At 43.1% G+C, this 21,093-nt stretch overlaps 1 protein-coding gene across 29 annotated transcripts in view; it reads left to right on the top strand.

The window, feature by feature from the left end:
- The window catches only part of HUWE1 (HECT, UBA and WWE domain containing E3 ubiquitin protein ligase 1), a 123,938-nt gene that overhangs the window by 63,693 nt on the left and 39,152 nt on the right, over window positions 1-21,093 (top strand). For 13 of the 29 annotated variants that reach the window (XM_083158927.1, XM_083158926.1, XM_083158916.1 and 10 more), the window contains exons 28-48: window positions 2,476-2,576; window positions 2,820-3,005; window positions 4,051-4,267; window positions 4,442-4,564; window positions 7,990-8,227; window positions 8,496-8,729; window positions 8,847-8,969; window positions 9,447-9,581; window positions 10,011-10,280; window positions 10,519-10,671; window positions 12,974-13,101; window positions 13,196-13,277; window positions 13,586-13,762; window positions 13,960-14,119; window positions 14,347-14,705; window positions 15,555-15,750; window positions 15,936-16,103; window positions 16,388-16,533; window positions 17,198-17,264; window positions 17,488-17,708; window positions 17,799-18,010. In XM_083158927.1, the coding sequence (XP_083015053.1) occupies window positions 2,476-2,576; window positions 2,820-3,005; window positions 4,051-4,267; window positions 4,442-4,564; window positions 7,990-8,227; window positions 8,496-8,729; window positions 8,847-8,969; window positions 9,447-9,581; window positions 10,011-10,280; window positions 10,519-10,671; window positions 12,974-13,101; window positions 13,196-13,277; window positions 13,586-13,762; window positions 13,960-14,119; window positions 14,347-14,705; window positions 15,555-15,750; window positions 15,936-16,103; window positions 16,388-16,533; window positions 17,198-17,264; window positions 17,488-17,708; window positions 17,799-18,010 (3,696 nt within the window). The remainder of the gene's footprint in view (window positions 1-2,475; window positions 2,577-2,819; window positions 3,006-4,050; window positions 4,268-4,441; window positions 4,565-7,989; window positions 8,228-8,495; window positions 8,730-8,846; window positions 8,970-9,446; window positions 9,582-10,010; window positions 10,281-10,518; window positions 10,672-12,973; window positions 13,102-13,195; window positions 13,278-13,585; window positions 13,763-13,959; window positions 14,120-14,346; window positions 14,706-15,554; window positions 15,751-15,935; window positions 16,104-16,387; window positions 16,534-17,197; window positions 17,265-17,487; window positions 17,709-17,798; window positions 18,011-21,093) is intronic. The other 16 variants (XM_083158937.1, XM_083158934.1, XM_083158935.1 and 13 more) reach the window with 7 other exon arrangements.

Raw genomic sequence — 21,093 nt, 5'->3', positions numbered from 1 at the left:
GGAGATGGGATGGGCCCTGGCACCTATGTAGGTGGGCTTCCCCTTAGCTCTCCAGACAGCAGTGCCGGTCTGATCCGGCTGTTTTAGCAGGGCGCTGCTAAACGGGCAAGGCACATTTTGGAGCAGGGTGCGGCACCCTGCTATAACGTCCTAGAGAGAACACGGTACTTATGTAATATCTGGGCTCCCGTTTTTCTTATGAGACCGCGTCCCCTCGCTGCGCTCGCCACGCTTTGGGCACGGTGGCTCGCTGCGCTCGCCACACTATATAAAATCAACTCCATGCGTAGTTGGATGGGTATGAAAAAATGGGGTGCATTTAATATGGGAGATAATACATAAGTACCGAGAACACTAGTGGAGTGTTCCATGGTGCATGATTATTCCACCCAGTCAGTGAGAACTTCTTGGGCAGCTAGACATGGTGCTTCTGCTGAGCAGCTTTTTAAAGCGGTCACATAGTCCTCTGTCCATACATTTATCCAATTCTATTCTTTTGACACCATCTCCACGGATGCAGTGTTTGGGTGACTGCTTCTCAGAGCAGCACAGGAGAATCCCCTCCCTTTGGGTTGGGGACGTTCCAGTGTAAAGACTTTGTTCTCTATGAAGAGAAGATTTAGTTTCTTGTTTAAACATTTTCTTAGAAACTATAGTGTACACAGGGCAGCCACCCTGACTTACCTGCCTTGTGAAGCTTTTACACTTTCCACATGTGATTTAGTTTGTATGTGTGCTGATTTGTTTCTTACTCCACTCTGTCTTGTTAATGTAACTGGGCCTCTAGTGTTTGGGGGGTGCAGTATTTTGGAGACATAGCTTGGGTTGCTGGGAGAAAAAAAGTTACCCATATGATACCTAATCTCCAGCTCACCACCAATACCCTGTGTAAAACCTGTCCCCTATGAATGAGAAAAAAGTATGAACAGGTCGGGCTGGCGTGGATAGTGGGGATTTGAAAAGGAGGCATTTGCCAGTATGTAACATGGAGCACTGGCAAATGCGTCCTTTATTGTGCATGAGACTTACGCCTGCACCCCCCTTTGTGCACGAGACACACGTGCTACCTAACCCCGTCTCCCTGAAGCGGACATGGGCAGGGTTGCCATACCGTGCCGCAAGAATTACTGAGACGCACAAGCTTGTGCGTCTCAGGCCGATGGAGAGCCTCTCCCCAATCATCCGCCAGTGAAGGGGATCTGGCAGTTACTGGCGTTGTGTGAGAGGTGCTCACTAAGCTTGCCAGGGACACCGGGGACAGTACGGTGACTACGCTGCCTGACGGGGACACTCTGCAAACTACGCAGGGCTGCCACGGGGGCACTATGCTTACGCTAACTGTGCTGGGTTGCCGCGGAGACACTACGATGGCTACGCTTGGCAGCTGTTGGGCTACGCTGACAACATAGCTTAGGCTGCCGCCGTGAAACTACACAAGGACCGATAAATGCAAGGGTGATAAAGAGAACTAAACCTCCAGCCAATCATCTACGAACTGCCATGTTACAGGCTGTGTTTGAAAAAAGTCAGTAAGGAGCTGATTGGACGTTTATCTCTTTATTAACCTTGCATTTATCTCTTGCTAAGGCTTAATACATCTGCCCCTCTGTCTGTAAAATGCTGCAGAATATGTGTTTGCTATATAAATAACTTAATGATAATAGTGTGGGAATAGCTGAACCAGCACCTAAATTAGTAAGTAAGTAAGTTTTATTTATATAGCGCTCTTTACAGACATTAAAAATAACAATGCACATACTGCAATACAAAGGGTTATCAGTACAAGGAACAGGCAACAATGGCAGTACAGATGTACATCACACATAAAGATATGCACAAGACGCATTCTAATAAGGGACACAAACATGGGGAACATATTTACCGAGCTGTGCAGTACCCAGGTAGCCATTCAGCGGCGCCACATGGTGATTGCACAGCCAGCTAGGTAGCAAGTAACAGTACTGATATATATATATATACTAGATGTACTCTAATGAGGGACACAGACATGGGGAACATATAATTACTGAGCTGTGCAGCACCCAGGCAGCCAATCAGCGGTGCCACATAGGTGCTGCACCTACACCCCTATGCAGGGCACGTGCTGTGAACAAACGACTGTTCACTTTTTTTCTCTCCAGTAATGCTGCATTCTCAGCTTGCTTCTGGCAGTCCTATATTTGGTAGCTGGTTTATTTTCTCATAGTTATAAATCTGGGGCAGATTTATTAAGCCCGGTGAAGTGGCACTGGTGCTTTTATCACTGGCCGTTCAGCTCCTTAATGTCTACTTACAGGCTGGGATAAAAAATGTCACGAGCTGATTGGCTGGAGCACCAGTCACTATTTCACTTCACCGGGCTTAATTTGTAGTAAATCATAAATTCTGCAAGCACAAGTCCTAGAAACAAGCGCTATATAAGATTTTTTTTTTCTGTAATTCCTCTAATATTTACAATGCTTCTTGTTACTACAGTTTGCCCTCTGGGTGTGAGTTTGGTCAAGCAGACATGCAGAAACTTGCTCCTAAGGAAGAAAAGACTGCGAGTACATTACCCCAAGGAGCAAAAAGGGCAGGTATGGTTTTCAGAATACTTAAGGTTATGGCCCCTAAACATAATATTGTGGGGTTTTGTAGGGTGTACCTCTAAAAATAACTTTTCATAATTAAATCTGGCTTTATTTTTATTTGGAGATCAGCTGGTGCTCCCATTGTGTGGCAGCAACTAAACATAGAAAGGTTTGAAATGTGGCCTGATAGTAAAATAACTGTATTATGGTTTCATGTGTGTTGTGTTGGTTTTACCATGTCCATTACAGATGGTGAAGTGGAAACGTCAGCTTCCAGTGAAGAAACTACAGGTCTGCTAGAAGGTATCGGGTTGGATGGGGACACCCTGGCTCCAATGGAAACTGATGAGCCAAGCACTTCGGACCCAAAGGGTAAACCGAAGATCACGCCGGCAATGGCTGCCAGAATTAAACAGATCAAGCCGCTGCTGTCAGGTTAGCAACAGTGATAGTATAAGTTTAAATCGTACAGTGGATAATGAGTCTACCAGTTTTGAAATGGATGTGCCTTTCCCGGCTGGCTAGACCAAAAGACCTGCTTTTGTCCTTCATGCAGAACATTTTTTCATACCTCAGCCAGTGAGACAGTCTTCCTCATCCAATGGGAGGAAGATCTAGAGCAGTATTTTTCAACCACTGTGGTGCTGCACACTAGTGTGCCACCAAAGCTAGAGCTGTCCACATCAGTTTACAGCCACCTCCACCAGTTCAACTGTTATTCACTGGTCTCTTCTTGCTACAGTCCAGTCTCTGTATCTTGGGCAGATAAGACCATACTGATGTTAGTGAGACCAGATCTGGCTGTTCCCCCTCCTCTTCCACTAATCATCATTTGTTGATGGGATGCTGTTGCTGCTCCCTCTTCCACAATGATGTGATCTGTCAGTCCCGGTACACGTGCTCTTTGCTTAAGAAGCTGCCCAGAGATTGCATAGGACATGATTTAGAGAAGACAAGGTGAGAGCTGCTTGGGTCCGTTGCTGTTTACTTTCCCCACTAGCTCCCTAGGAGAATCCCCCCCCCCCCCCCCCCCCAAGCAGATGAGTCTTTTAGACTGTACTCTGTCCATCTGGGGCTCAATGTGTTTTCTTGTTCTGTTCTGTGGGGTACATATGGGTTTGTTTTTGTTTTTTTCCTGTGGGAGCCAATGTATTTTTTTGTGTGGGGGTCAGATGGTGTGCCTGGGCAATTTTAAAATCTTGTTTGGTGTGCCACAAGTTGATCTTTTGAATGCCAATCTTGGGTGGCCCACCATTAAGACAGTCTGCGGAATCTTATCCATAAAGAGCCACATGGGAGTCCTTTATTGGGAGCCCATCTGTATATTTCTGGTGGTACGGATATTTTTTTTACAAGGTGTCGCATATGTAGGTGTTGGGATCCTAACCTCCACAATGCCTTTGTCTGTCTTCTGATCCCGTGTGCCTAGGATCCCAATACCTTGTATGCGATGTCCATTTATTTTGTGTCTTTATTACAGCATCCTCAAGGCTAGGTCGGGCTTTAGCTGAGCTCTTCGGACTCTTGGTTAAACTTTGTGTGGGCTCTCCCGTCCGACAAAGGAGAAGTCACCACGCAGCTAGCACCACCACAGCTCCTACACCAGCTGCTCGATCAACTGCATCTGCTCTGACAAAATTACTTACCAAAGGCCTTTCATGGCAACCTCCTCCCTACACGCCTACTCCAAGGTTCAGGTCCGTAAGGCTTTTTACATATTTCTCAGTGTTTACTGCGTCTATGGATATTTTTCAGTCAAGCTCAGTGTTCTTGTGTTAATTGTTGTCTTGGCAGAATATTAAAGTACAATATTATTACTTTTTTCTTTTTATATATTACATCTGTTATTTATAAATCTCGTCCTCCTTTAGGTTGACATTCTTTATCTGTTCTGTTGGTTTCACATCTCCCATGTTGTTTGATGAACGGAAATATCCGTATCACCTGATGCTACAGAAATTCCTGTGTTCTGGTGGACATAATGCGCTGTTTGAGTAAGTAAGCAGTTACCGGTTATTCACAAACTCTGACTAGTTGTAAACATGCAAAAGATAGATATACTATTGATTGTAAGCTTGCAAGCAATCCCTCCTACCTCTGTCGGTTTATTAATACCCAGTTTGTTTTATCACGGTTTTCAATTGTAAAGCATAACGGAATATGCTGCGTTATATAAGAAATTGCTGTTCTCAAAGCAGCAACAGAAAGCATAGTGGAGTGGTTTTTCTACTTCCTTTCTCTAGATACTTTGCTGCAGGTCTTTTGAAATAAGAATTTAGCAAACAGATTTTGTTTGCTCTCAATTTTGTATGTAAATATTTTTTTATATTAGGAATTATGTTAAACTATATAAATATTTCCCAGTCATCCATGTGGGACACTAGAACTATGGTTATAGGGTGAACTGTAGGGAGTCCCCAAAGAATTAATATTTGTAGCAGAAGCTCCTCATACTATCTTACTTGGATATCTGCTCCTTCAGTCTCATTCACCAAAAAGGTCCTTCTAGACTATCTCCATTTTATGGTGCATCTTCTCCAATCTCACGGATGGATCTCAGTTGGAGGAAATTCTCTGTAACACTCCCAAGGTGATGCTTCACTTAGCCTAATTGGACACCTCTATTCAGAATAGGTTCTTTCCATTGGACATACGGCTCTCCTCGCAAACTAATTTGGGTTTTCCTGGGGTCCATTCATGCTTGCATGTCAGCCCTGAGCACTCTGATCTCCATGTTTGAGATGGTGGATACCAGTGGTATACCAATTTCCCACCTGTCTTTTGCACTAGAGAACGCGTGGCCAACTTGTGGCTCTCCAACTGTTGTAAAATCCCAAGTCACAGCATGCCTTGCTACAGTTTTACCATTGAGACTGTTTAAACTGTAGCAAGCAATACTGGGTTGTGTAGTTTCACAACAGCTGGAGAGCCACAGGCTGGCCACTCCTGCACTAGAGGTTCTGGTCAGATGGAACAAGTCCTATCTGTATCACAAGCCATATAAGTTTAATTCTCTTGAGTATGGTACATCACTTCATGTGGTGGCTTCATCGCTATATGGACAAGGGCCAGCCCTTCTGGATCTAGGACTTGGTCATTTTCACCACCAGATGCCAGTCTTTAGAGGTTGGTAGCGGAGACTTTCTATGAGACCTTTCAAGGTCAGTGGACTGCTCACGAGGGCCCCTCTCCAGATCAACAACCTGGAGATAAGAGCAGTTTACTGGGCTCTATATCAGACAAAACCCTTTCTTCCGCACAAGCCAGTTGAGGTGCAATCACCTGGACATGCAGGGATTGGTACAACCACCCATGGGTCTTTTCATAGATGCTCCATGGAGTCACTAGATACAGGTGCAGTTCCAGAGGACTGGAGAAAAGCAAATGTAGTTCCACTGCACAAAAGCGGAAGCAAAGAAGAAGCAAGTAACTACAGACCAGTGAGCCTTACATCAGTAGTAGGGAAAATAATGGAAACACTATTAAAAGAAAGAATAGTGGAATATCTTAAATTAAACAACTTACAGGATCCAAAACAGCATGGTTTTACTGCAGGGAGATCATGCCAAACAAGTCTCATTGACTTTTTTGACTCCGTGACCAAAATACTAGATGAAGGGGGGGCTGTAGATGTGGCATATCTAGACTTTAGTAAGGCATTTGACACTGTCCCACATCGCAGGCTGCTAAATAAACTTGAAAGTGTGGGATTGGATTATAAAACAATTAAATGGATAAGAACCTGGTTGCAGGATAGGAAACAGACAGTTGTCGTAAATGGAGTGCATTCTATGGAGGGACATGTTACCAGTGGAGTACCCCAGGGATCTGTACTTGGACCAGTGCTCTTTAATATCTTTGTTAGTGACATTGCAAATGGTATTGAAGGGAAAGTATGCCTTTTTGCAGATGATACAAAGATATGCAACAGAGTAGACACACCAGGAGGGGTAAATCAAATGACTGATGATCTAAGTAAACTTGAGAATTGGTCAAGAGAATGGCAACTACAGTTTAATGCTAAAAAATGCAAAATTATGCACTTGGGACTCAAAAACCCAAAGGTTAAATATAGTATTAAGGGTACTATAATGGAAACTACTGAGGAGGAAAGAGATCTAGGAGTCACTATTTCAAGTGACTTAAAGGCAGGGAGGCAATGTAACAAAGCAATGAGGAAGGCTAGTCAGATGCTTGGTTGCATAGGGAGAGGAATCAGTAGCAGAAAAAAATACGTAATAATGCCACTTTATAGGTCATTGGTATGACCTCATCTGGAATACTGTGTCCAGTTCTGGAGGCCATATCTTCAGAAGGATATAAATACATTGGAGAGTGTACAAAGAAGGGCAACTAAAATGGTTCATGGCCTACATCACAAAACTTACCTGGATAGACTAAAAGATCTTAACATGTATAGTTTGGAGCAGAGAAGGGAAAGGGGGGACATGATAGAAATCTTCAAATATATCAAGGGTTTTAACATAGTACAGGTGGGAAATTTTCTTCAAAGGAAAACAAGTAATAAAACAAGAGGACATGCACTGAAACTGGAGGGAGGTAGGTTCAGGGGAAATGTTAGAAAGAATTACTTCACAGAAAGGGTAGTGGATAAGTGGAATAGCCTCCCATCAGAGGTGGTAGAGGCTAAGACAGTAGAACAATTTAAACATGCTTGGGATAGGCATATGAATATCCTTACAAAGAAATAAGGATTAAAAAGGGTTGAGTTTACCTGAAGGGTAAAAAAGGGGCAGACTAGATGGGCCAAATGGTTCTTATCTGCCGTCAAATTCTATGTTTCTATGTTTCTTTCGGTCTGGCCTGACCTCCTTCTTTCTTGGGGCCCATACGACCCATGTCGTTTTGAGGGTCTGGCTCTTAAGAATTCCATCCTAAAGGTTTCAATCTTGCATGCTTTAAGAAGGACTGCTTTTGGACGTATGTGTCTGTGCCCCCAATTGGTCAAAAAAAGAAAACAGGATTTATGTTTTTTCCTCTTTAATCCCTTTCTTCGAGTCCATAAGGGGCACACGTTGCCTCCTTTATGGACCTTGCCTGTAGGGTTTTGTACTCTGTAATGGTTTTCTGTACACTTTCTGTGAACATGTGTGCTGGTGTTCCTTCGACTTTTCATTGCTCTTGCCATGGGATTGCTTCATTAACTTGATTGCTGGTGACTTGGAGCGAGGTATACGGGAGCCTGAACATGCTGGAAAAGATTTAGCAACTATTTGATGCCCAGACTCCAGGCATTACCGTATGGTTACTAATTTGCTGCAAAATAATGCTTTTTTTTATTTTGTCCTGCAAGCCCAATTTGCTTCATTAGCTCATTTGCCTAGGTATAAACTACCTATATACTGATTTTGTAATAGTTTAACAATTCTAAACTGGACCATTTTATGTTAATTCGTAGAACTTTCAACTGGGCCCTTTCCATGGGCGGCAGAGTGCCTGTTTCTGAGGGATTGGAACATCCCGAGCTACCCGATGGTACTGGGGAATTTTTAGATGCCTGGCTTATGCTGGTGGAAAAGATGGTGAACCCCACAACAGTTTTGGAGTCTCCACATTCTCTACCTCCCACCAAGCTGCCTGGAGGACAGAACTTCCCTCAGTTTAGCTCTTTGCGCTTTCTCGTGGTCACCCAGAAGGTATTGTGCTCTTTTAATTATTGCATCTATAGCTATGTTAGTGAACTTTATAAAATAGCTCTGTCAGTATGTACTGGTATGTTCATATTTGCTGGTACAATATGGTCTGCTGGACTAGATGGTCTGCTGGACTAAATGGTAACTAATCTGGTGGAGGGGGTGGAGTAACGGGGTTTAGATTTGCATATCCTTAAATACAGGAGGCAGAGTGACTTTCTCTACATTGTCTAATTCTACTCTTGCTCACATTTCAATTTGCTTATTAAAGGCCGCCTTCACTTGTCTAAAGAACTTATGGAGCCGGAAGCCCCTGAAAGTGTACGGAGGACGAATGGCAGAGTCCATGCTTGCTATATTGTGTCACATTCTTCGTGGCGAGCCGGTGATTCGCGAGCGCCTGAGTAAAGAGCGAGAAGGCAGCCGGGAGGAAGAAGGGGGCCAGCCAGATGAGAGCGGTACCAGACGGGAGCCTCAAGTAAACCAGCAACAACTTCAGCAGGTGGGAGTGTGACTTAGGTTTCTAGCGAGCGTTTTTGGGTAGAAGGAAGAATACGAAGGAGTCTTTCCGTCGCGCTACCAAGTCACTTTCCTAACCTGTTTGTCTTTCCCCCCCTTATAGCTCATGGATATGGGTTTCACTCGTGAGCATGCAATGGAAGCACTTCTCAACACAAGTACCATGGAGCAAGCCACGGAATATCTTCTCACCCACCCCCCACCTCTTATTGGTGGAGTTGTGCGGGTAAGAAGCCATGTTCAGTTATCTTGTCTATTTTGTTCTTTATTTCCTGCTTTTTTCATCAAATTCAGCTTTAGTTCTGCTTTCCTTCTGCTCCCTCATCACATTCCATCCTTCCCTCTCCTTCATTCCAGCCCCTTTCTACCGCAGGCTTCTCCGTGCCCCTCTGCTCATACAAGGCAGGTTTCTCAGCATACGCTTGTGACAGTGTAGTTTTGCTAGCCAGATGAGAGGGGTATACACAACAATTAGTGCTTCTGTAAATCTTTAAGCGATGGTCAAACCCTATCAGGGTTGGTGTCTAGTTAGAAAGATAAGCTGTTCCTTGTACCCTGTCACAACAAAGTGGGTTCCCCTTGGCCCAAATGCAGCGGCTCCCTTCTCACCTTTTTTTGCTCCAATGTTACCAAAAACCCATCGGACACTTAATGTCTTTCCTGTGCATCCTTACTCTCATGCCCTGACCTCCCCATTCTGCAGAGCAGCCCAGCTGACGGGGTATCTGTTGTTGCTCTGCAGGACTTGAGTATGTCAGAGGAAGATCAGATGCTGAGAGCCATTGCCATGTCGTTGGGACAAGATATCCCTATGGAACAGAGGGCAGAGCTGCCCGAGGTACAGTACAAGATCAGTATTGGGATGAAGGGGTTAGGCAAATTTAAAAATCCAACTGACCCAAAGTTTAAAGGGCACTGGCTCTTGTGCCTGCGTTAGAAAAGGTTGAGCTCTTCCTTCTCCCATCCTCCTGACCCAATGTTCCCTTCCCCTTTTTTCTCCCCCATCCACTGTATCCCAAACTCTTCCCCTCCACACATGGTGCAACTTGCCCTTCTTTCACCTCTGGTTAAACATCACAAGGGGTTAGTGGTTTGTCACTTTGAATGTTTTTGTTCTGCATATCTGATATTGGGTACATAGAAACAGACTTGCAGTACTTAGAATATTGGGTCAGGACATTACACCTTTTTGCCTTTTTGTAGTGTGTAATACTTGTATATGGATTTCATTAGCGCTTTGTCACTTTTTTTCCCGTCTTTTTTCTAGGAAACCGCTCGACGAAAAGAGGAGGAGGAGCGCAAGGCTCGGGAAAAACAAGAGGAGGAAGAGGCCAAATGTCTTGAGAAGTTTCAGGATGCAGAACCTCTGGAGCAGGATGAGCTTCATGGCTTCACAGATAGCATGCTACCTGGCTGCTTCCATCTGCTGGATGAGCTACCAGATACGGTTTACCGTGTCTGTGACCTGATTATGACAGCCATAAAGCGGAATGGAGCGGACTATCGGGACATGATTCTTAAGCAAGTAGTTAACCAGGTAAGAATCCCAACTTTAAACTCATCCATTTTATCAGAGTTGTATCTACTTTTTTTTAATAAAAGGGGCAGGGGGATTTAACATGGTTACACTGGTAGGTGGACAACCATTCTCATTTGTGGCTTATTAGTGAGCAAGTGTGTTCTATCTGGATAACCTAGTAATTGAATCACTTGCTGTATTTTTATTGGTTTTGTTTTAAGTAAGTCACTAAGTGTCGCAATGTTTCTTTTATTAGGTTTGGGAAGCTGCTGATGTTCTAATTAAGGCCGCCCTCCCTCTGACCACAAATGACACTAAAACGGTGTCCGAATGGATCAGCCAGATGGCTACTCTTCCTCAGGCCTCTAATCTAGCCACTCGAATTCTTTTACTGACTTTGCTCTTTGAGGTAGTGTATGACTTGTATTGTGCTCTACCCTTTTGTTATCGTTTTTTGACTACACAATTTAATTTACAAACCCCTCCCTGCCCCCTAATGTACCTTTTTATTTTAAATATGTTCTTTAGCAACTTTGTTTACTAGTGTTTTGCTTTCCATTTGTTGAAGCTTTTAGTATTTCTTGTGCAGTGTTTAAGTTTATTTATGTATGCTTTTGTGGTAAATGAAGGCTATTAAGAGTTTGTACAAAGCAAAAGTGAAAATAACATTCCAGCAAACAAATTGTCACACTGCACTCTGGGGGGCTCAAGTAGCCAAGCCCCACAGCCAGATAGCTGTGGCAGAATAGCTACCTAGGTTCTGTCGGTCATACCTCCTTAAAAATAGGAAGAAGGGTGTGTATGTATGTGTAATATATGTGTGTGTGTGTGTGTGTGTATGTATGTATGTATGTATGTATGTATGTATGTATGTATGTATGTATGTATGTATGTATGTGTATATATATATATATATATATATTCATTCATATATTCCAACAATACCCCTACTCGCGCTAAATGACACTTTATTTATAAATGAGTAAAAACTATATAATAGGACAAGCCGTTGATCCACTTAGATTTGCTGAAGGTGGAGAATCATACCATAGCAAACGTGAACAACAAAAGTGGAAAAGTGCCAAATGATCTCTTCAACAAGAGATGACTTAAAAAGTTAATAACCGTCCATGACTTGAAATGTAAAAATACTCATCATAAAAGTTACTCATCATAAAAGTTAACAGAACAAGGATTTCCACAATCAAGTAGTAGCTGGTACCTAGAATAATCAAATTCCAGTGGAGCTGTCTACCAATATATATATTGCGAATAGTCGGCACTCTCCTATCACCAGCAACTGCCGGGGGTGCCTTGTATAATGCAGCATACAACAGATCAGTCCTTACCAGCACTCCACGGGCTTATGTTCGGGAGTGCCGACTATTCGCAATATATATATATATATATATATATATATATATATATATATATATATATATATATATATATATATATATATATATATATATATATATATATATATATATATATATCTATATCTATATCTATATCTGAGGTCAGATAAGCCTGTGCATAATCCTGAAAGGTGCTCTGGAACAATATCTTTCTCTGGATTTCCTGTAGCATTATGTATTACAACACTATTGAGCAGTGCTTCCCACCTAAATAAACTAGGACTTTATGCAGTTATTCAGGTTCTAACCATGACCACTGCAAGTGGTATCAGAACTCATTTATTGACATATTTAACAAAAGTGTTGACAAATCTAATTTGGATAGCCTTGTTATAAAGACACCTACACTTGGTACATCTTGCTAATGTTTGCAACCATTCTGAGCCATGTAGTTGATGTACCAAGGTTGTGTTTGTGTAATAATGTATTATACTGTATTATACTGATGCAGCTTGAACCAGTTTGGTCAGGCTAAGCCTGCCCAATCCTTTGAAAATGTCATTGTCTGTGAAGGCAAAGTGTGTGTGGGACTGCTGAAACAGCTGTAATGTTTTAAGCCAGCAGTTGTCGATCTGGCTCCCTAATATGAATTGGATGTTCATAGTGGAGTGGTATAGACCAGTGGTTCTCGACCTTGGTTCTCAAGGACCCCCAACAGTGCACATTTTCTAGGTCTGCACACAGAATCACAAGGGAAATAATTAGCTCCACCTGTGATCTTTTAAAATGTCTGAGTGCACCTGTGCACCTGCCAGATGATGTGGAAAATGGGCCTTGAGGATGGAGATTGTGAACCACTGGTATAGACAACCATGCATCCTGTTTAAAAGTGACCAGTGGTCAATTGGGAAAAGGCCTAGCTCATACAGAGAGCTCTGCCATGGATGGTTACATGGAGTTAAGCTGGCTATATAGTCTCACTTCTCACCTGATTCTGACGGACCCAGAATAAGATACTGTATGTAAAGTGGACAAATCGCATGCGTTTGACATCTGATCCATTGCACGGTCCTATGCTCATCCGAGTCAGAAATTGGACATGCTCTACATCCGTCCTCCAGCTCGTACAGCCTTCCTGCTGCAGGGGATGGGATCACATAAAGTATATCATATGTGATCCTGCCACCCAGGAAGCTCCAGAGTGATCCCAGGGGCATCTAATGTGACTTCTCCCATCAGAGAAATATCATTGTGTATGGGGCCTTTAGACTAATGCAGGCTGAAGGGGGTGAGGATTTGTATTTGCATGTCTTTTTGTTCTTCTATGAACTGGAGTAATCGTTTTTTTCTTAGGAGTTGAAGCTGCCATGTGCCAGAGTTGTAGAAACAAGCGGAATCCTTAATGTGTTGATTAAGCTTCTGGAAGTGGTCCAGCCTTGTCTACAGGCCGCTAAGGAGCAGAAGGAGGTGCAGACCCCAAAGTAAGACCTTGTTATATGAGCTAATGCGCGCGCGCACACACACGCTGCAATTCTTAACCACTTGCATAACTAACTTATCCCACAACTTTTTCAGGTGGATTACTCCTGTCCTTCTGCTTATAGATTTCTATGAGAAGACTTCAATTTCTTCCAAGAGGAGAGTGCAGATGAACAGGGTAAGATTATTGAAATTGGAAACTTAATTCTCAAGGGTCTTTCCAACATTTCCCCCATAATGTGGAGGTTATGGAAAATATGGTTCCTCCCTTTGCGCAGGTGATACCGTAGGGCCCTTGACATAAGAAGCTGTCCACTAATTAGTGGTGTGCGGCTCCTCTGTTGGTGGTGAAGTATTGTATCATTTCTGGCCTCCGCAATAATAAATTTTTTGAAATTTTATGGATAATTTGCTGTAATCAGCGGCTTGACTCTTGTTCTGTGGTTGCTGAAGGGGGAGTTACCCTTGTCTTGGTTTCCTCCCCAGTATCTGCAATCAAATGGTAACAACTGGCGTTGGTTTGATGACAGATCGGGACGCTGGTGCAGCTACAGTGCTAGCAACAACAGCACCATTGATACAGCCTGGAAAGCTGGCGAGACCTGTGTCCGTTTTACAGCCGGCCGCCGGAGATACACTGTGCAGTTTACAACCATGGTCCAGGTACTTATCTTTTGTAAGAAATCACTAGAACCAGTTTTTTTGATGCATTTTGAAGCAATGTTTTTTAACTTTCAATTGGCTACAAGACCTTTTCCTAGTTTGGATCTGGTTTTCCATCAGATCAGCAACAATTTTATGAATCATAGCTAGTCTGTAACACCAGCGACTATTTAAAGTGAGCAATGCATCTCCCACAGGTGAATGAGGAGACTGGGAACCGGCGCCCAGTTATGCTGACTCTGCTGCGCATTCCAAGATTGTTGAAAAGCGGTAAGAACGGGAATGGCCAGGAACTGGAGAAGACCTTGGAAGAAGGCAAAGAAATTGAAGCTAAACCAAAGGAGGAAAAAGTGGCTGGTGAGTGTGTAGACTTCTTTAATAAGCAACCTATGATGAATGTTTACTACTATTTAATAAAAATTAAAAAAAGGCGTGGTTTGCCATTGGGTGGTACAAAGGTTTTCTGCCAGGTTTTTATTTTAACAGGTAGCAGAGTATAAGTCACAGTCCTCTAAGTAAGAAACGTGAAAATGCGTTCTTGAAATCACAATTTTTCTCTTTTTTTTTTTTTTTTTTTTTTTTAGAGGCTCCGCCTGTTCCAGAAATTCCTGCCACAGAAAAGGAGTCTCCAGCCGAAGAGCCTAAAGTAGGGGACATAGTGATCCAGGGTCTAACTGAAGAGATGGTGACCGTGCTGATACGTTCATGCGTTAGCATGCTTGGGGTGCCTGTGGATCCGGACACCTTACACGCCACTCTCCGTCTTTGCCTGCGCCTAACCCGCGACCACAAATATGCCATGATGTTTGCTGAGCTGAAGAGCACTCGCATGATCCTTAGCTTGACTCAAAGTTCTGGGTTTAATGGCTTCACCCCATTAGTTACCCTTCTCTTCAGGCACATCATCGAGGACCCATGCACTTTGCAGCACACTATGGAGAAGGTATTGATCTGTGGGGGGGGTGGGGGGGTTTGTACCCCATACGAAGCTATGCTATTTGTGTCAGTAGTTGAAGTTCAAATATTCTTAAAATAAATCCCATTAGAAATACTTACATTTTTTAAATAGATGTCTAATAAATTATGATTGGAATATAACCATTATTTTTATATATGCAGTTGAAGAAGCATTGTGAATGTTTGTTACCAGGTTTTAATGTAGTGCACCCATATATTACCATATTATGGTACCAACCAGCCAGCTTTAGAATATAGAAATCCTTTAAGATGTTTGGAACATATTGGGCACAATAGATTGTGATGCTCTTTCCTCCCATTTCTTTTGTTCTATCTTCTCCAGTGAGTCTTAATTTAATACAGTTTAGCAGACACGGGGAGGGGTAATCAATCCTGGCTAATATTTCCAACGGGGGAAGTAGCCACCGCCGATTCAATGCTGCAGTTTCCGACCAAACCGATCTGACTAAGTTAGATCGGTTTGGTCGGAAATGGCCATGGATTGTCGAATTCACAACCAGTTTTTGACAATTCGCTGCAATTTTCGCCAACACGCCCACTTTCCGACACTCATCAGCCGGAACGTTGAATTTCGGCTTTTAACATTCTGTCGAGCAGAGCAAAAACGGCCCGGGATTCCGACAGTCAGATTCCCGGATTGAATACCGCCTATGGTGTTTGTATAGTGGGGGGTGGTACACTGACATGTTAGATAAGTTACCCACGCATATTGCACCCATGCACACTGTCCACCAATGGATATAAAGTAAAGCACATGGAGGAACTACAAACAAAAGTCTTTGGCGTTTTACAAATCAGTGATATTTCTTTGAAGGTTGTACGGTCTGCAGCCACCAGTGGAGCGGGAAGTACTACTTCTGGGGTAGTGTCAGGAAGCTTGGGCTCTCGAGAAATCAACTACATCCTGAGAGTACTGGGCCCAGCTGCTTGCCGAAATCCTGACATCTTCACAGAGGTAGCGAATGGCTGCATTAGGATAGCACTGCCTGCCCCTCGTGGATCAGGAACTGGTAAGTAATTGAGGACTCCTCAGTGTTCAAAGGTATTGCTGTTGTGTTAAAGGTACATTTCAGAGAACATATTTTTTGTTTTCCTTCTGTTCTGATTCCGCTTCATTAATAGGATTGCTGTGCTGACTTCTAGAACCATTTTAAGTAAAAATTGAGTCGTTTTTTTTTTTTTTTCTCACCACCAGCCTCCGATGATGAGTTTGAGAATCTCCGAATCAAAGGTCCTAATGCTGTGCAGCTAGTGAAGACCACACCTGTGAAGCCATCTACACTACCAGTCATCCCTGAAACAATAAAGGATGTCATATATGACATGTTAAATGCACTAGCAGCTTACTATGCCCCTGAGGAAGGTACAGTCTCTAGATTTATTCTCCAAATCATCTTAAATGGGTCAGTTGGACATTTGGAGAATACTATATGTAGCAGGTTACCAATATGGTAGTTCCTGGTGTTCAAGGCATAAGTGGTTTGAGTTTTGACGTTAGAAAAATGCCTTACAGGCATACATTGAATGTTGGCTGTTCTGTGGATTACTTTAATAGCTTTTTGGGAATTTATTTTTAATAATAATCTAGAAATTGTATGCTATTTTGACAACTGTTTTCCCCCCACTCCTCCTTCTCTGTACTTCTAGTTGCTGAAAAGTCGGAGCAAAAGCCTGTGGGTATTAACCAAGTCAGTCAGATTCTGCAAGACATGGGTGATGAGGTTTTCCAGCAGTACCGAGACCTCACCAGGCAGGGCAGTGACTTTGATCCCCAGGGTAGTTTTTCCCTCAATGTAAGTAGCTGATCTCTTCTACAACAGCATTTTTCTTTACAATTAATTTTTCTCGATCTTCCAACTGGGTTAATAAAATGGTCTGTAAGTTTGTGATTTGGCTTGTTGGGATAAGGATTTAATAATACTGGCAGAGACCCTTTACATTGGTAAATCTCCTAACCAATCTGACTTTAATGTCTTGTCTTCACGGTCTCTATTGCTACCTCAATTTTATAGGATATCAACCAGGCCCTGTGTTTACAGTTTGGGGACTAAAGCTGCTTAGGGTATTGGAGTTCTATGGTTAAAACTGTAGGCTGTTGGTGTGATGTCACTAACAGATATTGTGACCAATATCTGTCAGTGTGTATGCAATTTATATATCTCCTTCGCTACCGCTGACAGTTATCTATATTGGCGGCTGTGGAAGTGTGTACCTGGTATTTGATGGGGTGGCTAGACGTTATAAACAAACGCGCTGTCCTATCTTTGTATGCACGTCTTCTATACAAGGTACAGTAGTGACAAACTTGCCCACTTCTCTTAGAACCTGGCAATAAACTTACACGTGTCATGCAAGGATGAAGTGCACCCCTCTCCTAATTATTTAGTACTGTCTTTTTGGTGCTGAATTTTAACTTTAATCTTTAGTATTTTAATATTTTTTTGATTAATCTCTTAGGCACGAGTCTTCACTGCTGATAGTTCATCTACTGAGACACCGCAGACTGGAACACCCCAAGGGGAAGGTGAGTTGCCGCAGTCTAGGCTTTAGTGTAATGTTATTCTTGCCTCTTGTGGTGTATTCAGCCTTATTTACTTATATTAATTCGCAATAACTGTAAGGGCATTAAACCTTGGTTTCCTATATTCTGAGAGCTTGAGGATGTTTAAGGCTGGTGCCATATTTTAACTAGTGCTTGATTTTGGTGGTCTTTGGTAACTGTCCACGCTGAAACACCTATTCCTCAGCAGCACTTACCCCAGAGGAGAACCGTGAAGGAGGCAAGAAGGATAAAGAAGGGGACCACAATTCTGAAGAAGTCAAGCAGAAGGCAAAAGGCAGCAAACCTTTACTACCCACTTCCACCATACTGCGACTTTTGGCTGAGTTGGTCAGATCATATGTGGGCATTGCCACACTTATTGCAAACTACAACTACACTGCAGGGCAGTCAGAGCTCATTAAAGAGGTACGTAGTAGGCCAGCAAGCCTAGATTTGAGCTGGTCTTGAATGTTCTACAGTTTGTATTTTTATTTATACATGTCTAATTCCTTGCAGGATTGCAGTGTGCTGGCTTTTGTTTTGGATCATCTCCTTCCCCACACTCAGAATGCTGAGGATAAAGACACTCCAGCCTTGGCACGTCTGTTTCTGGCTAGCCTGGCTGCCGCTGGAAGTGGCACAGATGCCCAAGTGGCACTTGTGAATGAAGTTAAAGCGGCACTGGGCCGTGCACTGGCTATGACTGAGAGTACAGAGAAGCATGCGAGGTAAGATTGTGTGGAATGGCAGATCATGGTTTTATATTGGCAGTATTATTGCCTAGAGCGGCTGAGCCCTTCAGTGTGTAACTGATTGCATTTTAAAAAGTGTAGTAAATGTACATATTGAGGACTATGCAGCCTCCCAGCTCAGCTTAGGCCCCATGTCTGATAGTCCAGAGACCCCACCTAATGTGCGCAGTTACTCCATCTGGAATTTGCTGGCTAGCCATATCCTATGTTTATGAATTGCTTCCTTAATCTGTGTAACACTGGTCTGTTTTCCTGCAGACTGTGCTTACTTAACCCTGTGAGTGCCAACATCTCTGTGAGATGTGCAAAATATCTGCTAAAAATGCCAGCGTCACTCACATTTGTTATATAAATTCAAACAAAAATGTGTTTAAAAAATATATATGTATTTCCTGTATAAGGTAAACGTTACAGGTCATTATGACGACTACAAATGTTTGCTTAGCAATTTTGACACCTATTTTTGATTAATTCACTTGGCATTTAAAGGGTTAAGATAATCATCAGTCGCATAAGTCTGCCATGCTTTGGACATTTTAAGAGCTCTGTTTACACCCAATGAATATCATCCTTAAAATCAGGAGATCTTGGCGTAGCGGCTGGGATCATGATTTATTGGTTAATGTGCAATATTTAAACTATTTTATGTTGAAATATAGCTTTTGTCTGACATTAGGAAAATTAAGTAAAGAAAAGAAGAAAGTTCTAGGTCTGATACTCCTAGCAGATGCAATTGCTAAAATAATTGGTTCCCAACCTCGGTACTCAATTACCCCCAACAGTTCATTTACCAGGTCTCCACAAAATCGCAAGTGAAATAATTAGCGCCACCTGGGGTTCTTTTAAAATATCAGTGAGTAATAACCGGGTGACCTGGGAAACGTGAACTCTTGGGAGTACGTTAGGATAGAGTTTGGGAAACCACTGCACTGAAATAGATTAAATGAAGCACTTAGTCTGTGTACACAAGGGGGCGATTTTGTCTAATATCACGTGCAATATGGTCACTGAGCGACCATATTGCCCGCGATGGGAGGTTTCACCGGCGATATATCGACAGGTGCACGTTCCCGTTTTCTCCCTCGTAGTGATCGCTGGTCGCAGGAACATGCTCCTGCGACCAGCTGATTTCCACTGGTTTCTTTTTCATCAGCGACCATCTCTGGTCGCTGATGCAAACGGGACACTGAGCGATATATCGGTCATCGTGAACGATATATATCGCTCAGTGATATATCCCCCAGTGTGTACGGTGCTTACGAGACATAAAAACTTAATTAAGGCTGCAGGAGGTAACTGGAGATGGGGCCTTAGAAGGTGAAATGTCTGGGCTTAAACCTGTACATTTTAGAAAATTCAGAGAGATATAGATAGACCTTGAGTGTTGGTCTCAGTCTTGCGCTGTGAATTGGACAGCAACACCTCTAATAACCCCTCCTTTTAGTGAGGGGCTGGGGGAAGTACAAAAGGAAATAGTGTGCTCGATTCTAAAATTTTAAACAAAACATAAAAGTACCACCCAGCACATACAATAAGACAAAAAGATGATGACACTAATATGTCATAATAAAAAAAGGTCAGTCAATATTTTCTTCAAATGTCTGATATCAGCATCTATTCACATAAGATGCAGGATCCATTTTGCAGTGAATCCGTTTATTCAAAAAATACCCAACGTGTTTCATTAAGCGACTTCATCAGGGGTATGGCTAAATAATGGTCATCAAAACAAAATCAGGGTATTGAAGAATATTCTTTAAGAAACAAATTCATAAAATCAAACCAAATTCATGAGGTAGATCAACTACCTAGACCAGGGCTGGGCAACACCGGCCCTCCAGATGTTAGTGAACTACACATCCCAGGATGCTTTGCATTAGTTTTGCTATGTGGCCATGCTGAACTGATGCAAGGCATGCTGGGATGTGTAGTTCATCAACATCTGGAGGGCCCAGCCCTGACCTAGACCAAAGTTGTAAAGGTCACAGATAGGGTTCCCCCTCTTTAGAATGGGGTATCCGTCACTGTATTAGAAGTAACCACAGTAAGAGATTTTGCCTTCTCCGCTCCAAGTTTGGAGTGGAACCTTCAGGTTTTTTTTGGTGCTGGCAGGAGCCAACATGCACCTTACATAGCCCCTCCCCAGGGGACAGTAGGTGGGACATCCCACATTGGTTCCTGCCACTGACCCTTCCCACCCTCAGCTAACGCATTAAGGGACACAGAGCTCTTCAGCCACCCGAGAAATCCACTGCTTCACTGCCAGAGAGCCTGGGCTAGTCCTCCCTGTACCTCTCCTCCAAGGGCACAGTTTAGAGAGTTGTGCTCCAGACAGACATAGCTGCTTAAAGAGCAGAGTGGCATTTTCTTTCTTTGCATTATATGCTTGCTGTGTATTGTGTACTGCATTAACACTATAACTGCCTGTCAGCAATAAACTGTTAGCTGTACCTATAAGCTGCCTGTCTTTTTATTAATAATTTATTAACTATTTCACTGTTTTAAGAATATACAGTGCCTGGTGTCTTCTAGGGGTAAATCCAGTAACACAGGGGCCCCAGCACTGCTGTCTTGTACAGCCTGTAGTGCTGGCCTATTACTCCAGTACTTTGTCCAGGGTGGCTTATGTGCAAGCTGCTACAATGCTTCAACTGCCTCTCATGAGCATGCTTGGGCAACATCGCTTACTTGGGTGATGGCGCAGCTGGTAGGCTTTCAGCTGCTCCGCCCCAGCAGCCTGTGATACCATCCTCATCCCTGGCTGATTTGGTCCCCCCCCCGGCATTAGAGCCACCGTGTGTAAGCACTTTATCTGCCTTTGTCCAGGCCTTGCAAAAAACCTTACAGGTTAGACCTGATAAGCGCAGGGCTACGGTCAGGGAAAGCTCTTCCTCTAAGCTCCTATGTCAGCATGACTCTGACACAGACTGGGAGGATGAACAGGAGGAACCTGTAGATGCTGATGCTGACTAGGAGGATGCCTGAGCCAAAGAGGACGCTCTGTCACGCATTAATATGGCAGCCTTCGTCACAGCGGAAAAAGAGGCCCAGCTGAGTCG

Source organism: Crinia signifera, chromosome 9 (genome assembly GCF_055691185.1).
Source record: "Crinia signifera chromosome 9, ASM5569118v1, whole genome shotgun sequence".
NCBI classification, from domain to species: domain Eukaryota; kingdom Metazoa; phylum Chordata; class Amphibia; order Anura; family Myobatrachidae; genus Crinia; species Crinia signifera.
The sequence above is the reverse complement of the archived record's forward strand: the minus strand, read 5'-3'. Positions and strand labels throughout refer to the sequence as shown.